Source organism: Apaloderma vittatum, unplaced genomic scaffold (assembly GCF_000703405.1).
Source record: "Apaloderma vittatum isolate BGI_N311 unplaced genomic scaffold, ASM70340v1 scaffold32469, whole genome shotgun sequence".
Classification (NCBI taxonomy): Eukaryota; Metazoa; Chordata; class Aves; order Trogoniformes; family Trogonidae; genus Apaloderma; species Apaloderma vittatum.
The window spans coordinates 1-5,989 of record NW_009737570.1 but is presented as its reverse complement, the minus strand read 5'-3'; the positions used below and the strand labels follow the sequence as shown (position 1 = coordinate 5,989).

Here is a 5,989-nt window from a genome sequence, read left to right as displayed (position 1 = left end):
TGCTCCAAACGCATTCACAGCCACGGCTGTCACAGCTTTCGTCCTGCAAACGTCACCTGCCACGGGCTCCACCGGGCAGCAGACACGTAGCTCTTTCTAGGACAAGGAACACTATCGACCAACACCTTACAGCAAACACAAGGCGCTCTACCTGCATGACTAATACCTTCCTGCGGGGAAGGACTTCAGTTATTTTTGTTTATTTTTCCATCCTGTGCGCTGCTTGCCTTCACCACGGAGCCAACAAATTCCATTTTCCCCGCTAGGTCCTTTGTGACACCACCTTCAGGCTGCACCCACTTGAAAAACCCTTTGAGTGACCACAGGAGGCAGGTGAGTGCTTGAGATGGATCAACTTGGACCACTTTTCCTCAAAGGGAAAAACTGTTTTCCAGTCGATAAAAGTCCCCGTAACGTTTCTGACAGCTTGATAAGACAAGCTAACCACGCTCCCCAGCGCTCAGCTGAAAGCCGCTCAGCTATTTTGGGCACAGCCACAGCACTCTCTCAGCTCGAGGACAAGACTCCTGAGGAAACCAGGTTTCCAGACTCTCCTGATGCAATGAACAGGGAACCTAAGGGAACCACCGTGGTGCCTGCAGCCCCTGCTCCAACCACCCTGCACCCAGCTAACCCCAGCTCTTGGCTTGGGAGACGTTTCCACCGCAGCCAGGGGCGCCTCGACAGGCTCCAGCTCTGCATGACGATCTGAGCAGGGGGACACCAGAGCTCAGCACTCACTTCTGAATGGGGCTGGAGAGCGAACTCCATCGGACACAGCAGCACACCAGGCTGTGCTTCCTCTAAGGTCACAGCCGCTTAGGATTCCTTTAAGGCACAGGCTCTCCTCAGTCTATTTTTAGGCAGGCATTACAATTATTTTGCTGCTTGTTGCACGGGTGAATCCTCCGCTACGACTTCCCTTAGGAATATCTAGAACACAATCAGCAAGCCACACACTCCCACTTCCCAGCAGGACGAGCTGGGTGTCACCAGGATCACTTACCGAAAGGAACACCCTGTCGTTAGTCGGACCACAGGCTGCAAGTGCTTTGCAAAAGTTTCCTGGCTCTTCCTGCCTCCAGAGATCACAGAGGCAGGACCAGGCAATAGCCAGCAGGAGCTCAAAGCCCTCCTCCACCTCATCCCAGCCCTGGGCTTTGTAAATCCACCTTGAAAGGAGGTTGAATGCAAGCTGGTGCCAGAAGCCGCTCCACCTGGAGCCTGCTGAAGCGACTCCCTGAGCAAGACAGGGGTGTTCCCTGAGAAAGCAATAAAAGCCATCTTTGGGGAAGGAAAACAAGGACATTTCTGCAGACATCAGCAGCTTGCTCGCTGCAAAGAGCAGGACCCATGGGCTCCTGCCAACTTTCTTAATATAAGATGTTATACAACACTGGTCTACGGGCATTTGGTACGACTCGAAGGCCTCCCTGGCTCCTGCGGAGAAGAAAGCTCCGTGTGGAGATGTGCGCCCACGATGGGGCTCCGAGGGGAGAACCAGAGTCAGGCTGGGGAATACAAAACAGGGAAAAAGAAGAGGAAATATGAATTCAAGTTCAGGCTGTTAAAATCCCTTTTTCCCCCTGAAACAGCCCCTCTGAAAAGTACAGAAGTCAGCTGTTTTCAGGGGCAAGGAGGGAAGCTAACACAGAAGCTAACACCCAGTCTGCTCCACGGAAAGGCGAACGCTGCGCTGGGGAGCGAGGGGAATCCCGGCCGGCTTCCAGCTGCGCTCTGGAAGAGAATTACAGGGAGAGACCCTCCACCTCCAGCACCTCCTCCCTGCCCTCTGGGGAGGGCAAGCAGAGTGACTATAAGCAATCTGGACTTAATTTATTTCAGCTTTGTTTTCCACTAAGGCTGTGGCCCCTTTGAACACTAATCTGCCCAGACACCAGAGCCACCAGACCTCAGACTCTCCCAGGCAGCACCGGCGGGACGAGATCAGATCCTGGCCTGCCAGAGGATCTGGTAGGAACACAAAACCCCAAGTGGCATTTTGCAGTTTCCTCCAGGCTCCCTTGCCTTTCAGAAGCTTTGCACCTGCAGACGACAGATATTTCCAGGGTAACAGCTGCCTCTCAGCTGCTGTCACTTTTTTGTCACGGCGTGCGAAGTTAAGGCTTGCCGGAGTCATGAGTAACAGCGTGGTTTCGCTCGGATTACAGCGGGCTGGTGATTCACGACGGCTCAGAGGGGAGGGACGTGCTGCAGGTTGGAGTGAAGACAACCTTGGTGAGGCTGCGCTTCTCCCAGCGCTCTCTCTCCGAAACACCAAGGAACAAGCAGCCTTAATGGGAGAGCTCCAGGGCTGGCACTCCCCGCTGGCCCCACTGGTCAAGGAGGGGAAACAAGCAGCATCTCTCCTCAATACAAAATACCACCCATCCCATCCAAAGAGCCTCCAGGGAGCAGACAAGCCTGGAAAACAGCAATCGGCACTCTGCTGGGGTAGGGGGTCGTGCCAGAGTCCTCTGCCACCCTCCAGAAAGCAGCTGGTATGCTCACGTGTCACCCGGCCCAAAGGTCTCTCCAATCCCAGAGGGTGCAGAGGCAAATCCTCCTCCCGAGAGGCAAATTCATAGGGACACATTAATGGGACAGCATGGCCAAAGGCCAGGGCTGCTTGTTTTCACAGTGGGGAGACCAATTACAGCTGGCTGATTAGTCCGTTTATCCCAAACGGAGGAAATTGAGTGTAGGGAGCCCTCCACCTATCGCACACCACGGCTGCATCCAGACCAGTGGGACTCCAGTCCGTCCCAGCACCCCAGCAACCCGCTCCACGTGCTTCTCCCCCTTCGTCCAAGGCTCTGAATCTCTGCAAAACCAGTGACCAAGCTCAGCTCCCCAGACTCTGCAGGCAAGCAAGCCGAGACCACAGGCTTCCCATCCCCCTTTCCCACCCTATGGCATTTTAGATGCCTCATTTAATCCCAAGGCTAAAAGGGAGTTAGAGGAGTTGGCAGGACAAGCTGCAGAGCCACATGCTGAGCTGCTGTGGGACACAGGAATTATGAAGCTTTATTTCTAATGGCCGTAAAAGAAAAAAAAAAAAGGGCCGGAGAACAGAGCAGTGAGTTGCAGTGTCCCACTCCTCCCCGGCCAGAAGGTTGTTCCCTCTCCAGGAAAGGCTTTAGTCCGAGTTCAAATCACTGGCCCTGGGGAATTGCCGGAAGAGCCACGCGTGAGTTTACAGGGACCCTGCAAAGGGGAAAATGCTCAGAATGTCTTTTTATTTTTATTTTTTTCAGAAAACGATTCCGGTAAATCTCTCCCCGATTAATTTAGCGTCAGCAGCCTTTCCTGTTTTGAGTCACATCACAGGCTGCATGAAAAGAAACCGTCCCGATGACCAGCGTGCAAAGGCATGCGGGGAAATAGCAATCAGGGGCAAGAAACCCAGAGAAGCGTCTGCTTGACCACCCACAAATACCAGAAAAGCCTGACTTGTCCTGCTGACACACAGCTCGGGTGGAGATGATCGTAACTGCCGGCAACACAGACAAGTGACTGACATTAGAGTCTTTCTATGCCAACACTGCGAGGGCTTGTTTAACCTCACTGACACAAACAGAGGAGCTTCAAGCAGAGCATTTTTGGTTGACCACAGCTGCAAAATGGCTGCCTCCTCCATCCAAACAGTTTCATAAACCTACACTGCACGGATGATCAAGTTTTGTGCCGCAGTCACCGTTTTGGGCTGGGCACTGAGACAGCTCTGCACAGCCCAGCCCATCTCTGAGAGCAAAGCAGAGCTTAAGCAGCTGATCTGCCACCAGGGAGACACACGCTTGGAAAACACCCGCTCAAGACACCAGCCCAGGAGCCACCGTTCGTTTCTCACATAAATAAAATGCTAAACCCAGCAGCTGGGTTCCCACTGCATCATCTGCCACCAGAGCCCTAACGAGAGATCGTGTCTGGCAACGTGTCGGCTTCCATCCAGCCCTCTGGCTGGCCTTTCCTAAGGGCCACCACACACCTCTGGGGACGAACGGCTCTGGTGGCCCAGACATCCCCCGATGCTTCAAGAGCGCAGGAAGGCAGCACAAGGAGGCTCAGCAGCCTCCGAGTGTCGGAGCAAGCTGCCGCGTGAGCATCCCACTCACACAGCAACGGGTAAACCACTAACCTGGCTGGCACGAGCCTGGCGTGCTGGAACAGAGCAGCAAATGCTGAAGATGGAAAAGGCCCCCAGGACCCGTGGAGATAGTGACTGGGATGTCCACGGCCACCACGGGGGATCAGCTTTATTTCAAGCCGTGATGCACAGAGCGGTCTGAGTTCCCAGGCTGGCCGTGTGCCGGCCCCAGCCGTGGCACAGAGGTGCCATCTGCCTCTCCTCCCCTCAGTCCAGACACCCCTGAGGCCTCCCCCTGCCCCAACCAGCACACGAGGTAGCTGGTGTCCCCTCCTCACGGTTGCTATCTGCTGAATTAGCCTCGGCTTTTGAGTCCCTCCTGGCTTGGGATCAAGCCACAGTTTACAGAGACAAGATTCAGAGCCCACTGCCACGCCAGGGAAATATCGATCCTACCTGCACAATGTCCAGCACCATTCCAGCAGCAACTGTCCCAAAGCCTGCCAGGAGGAATGGGAAGAGGACTTGCAGCCCGATAGAAAAGGAGGTCTCTTTGAGGGGTGAGGCTGGCTCAGGACCTCGGTCTGTGCTGGTGTCATCACTTTCATTGCTCTGGCTGCCGTTTTCCAGCAGGGCATCTTCTTCTCGCACCCCTTTAGCATTGGCACGGGACTCCAGCACCACCACTTCTACCCCGTCACCACTGGGTCCCAGGAAGTCTGAGGGCTCCACCAGCTGACCCCGGTCCGGACTGGTGAGACAGTCCACGGGCACAATGGGCAGCACAGCCCCGTTGGCCTGGTGGGTCTCCTTCTGCTCTGGCTTGGAAGACATGCTGCAGAGAGGCTATCCTGACCCTTGGCTGGGTGGGCCTACAGCCAGCAGCTGTTCCAGAAGAGATCTTCTGCCAGGAACTTACACAAATGGCCTTCCCGGCATCTAGAGCCGACCTCTCCTATCCCAGCTCGCCTGCCTTCGAGTGCAGAGACTGCTCCTGCAGCAGAGATCCCCATCAAGCAAAGTCCAGGAATGGAGGATGCCAACCACTGAGCTAGCAGGGAACTGGGAACTACAGCCAAGTCTCTCTAGTTCTCCTCTGCTCCAGCTCTGTGCAGTACAGCAGCCACCGAGGCAGGATCCAAGCTTTTCTTCTTAGACAGGCGACACTTTAGTGCATCTTTCTGGAGGTTTTCTTCCAGCAGCACAGCTGCTGTGCTGGGGCACACAAGACAGAGAGAAAAACAGACAAAGTAAACACCACAGAGTAAAAGAGAAGCTTAAATGGACGAGGACACAGAGAGCTGATATGAGAAGGGTTGCCTTTTAGAGACGACACAATCCAGAAAAGCTCTTCTTACTACCAGGGCTTCGTCACCTTCTCCAGTGGTGTCGTGCCTCTTCAGAATTTGAATCCTGTGGGCTTTTGCTCTGCTTCAAGCCCTCTGCCAAAACGGCCAGCAGCCCCAGCAAGCTCTAAGCGTCAATGTCGTCCTCCTCTTCCAGAATTTCTCACCTTACAGCACGAGGCAATGAGTTGTTATTTAAAGTAACAGCAAGTTCCCAGTTAACGTTACTTACTGAGCTGAGCAGGCTGTAGGGTAGGAGCTGGCATTTGGACAGCCTTAGGTGTAACGTCACTCTCCAAGAACTTGTCTTTCACCTGCAATATATGGGAGGAGAACAGCTATTCTATTGGGTGTCGTGGCAGTCAGCACAACAGCTCATTCATTCCATAATATTTACCGTTGAAGGTACAGCCTTCAGCGTATATTCCCCGTACTACCCCTTGATTCTTAAAATCCAGCCCCGCACACTCCAGAGGGGCTGTCTCAGGTAAAAAGCGACTCTCTGCTCCCCACAAACGACCATCCAACCCGCAGGACACCGGCACCCAGCCCGGCG

At 54.3% G+C, this 5,989-nt stretch overlaps 1 protein-coding gene across 1 annotated transcript in view; it reads right to left on the bottom strand.

Moving 5' to 3' along the window:
* SLC41A1 (solute carrier family 41 (magnesium transporter), member 1) overlaps positions 1-5,145 on the bottom strand; it is a 15,143-nt gene extending 9,998 nt beyond the window's left edge. Inside the window, exon 1 of the mRNA XM_009877382.1 lies at positions 4,544-5,145. Within this exon, the coding sequence (XP_009875684.1) occupies positions 4,544-4,921 (378 nt within the window). The 5' untranslated portion in view covers positions 4,922-5,145. The remainder of the gene's footprint in view (positions 1-4,543) is intronic.
* Between the last annotated feature and the right edge of the window lie 844 nt (positions 5,146-5,989).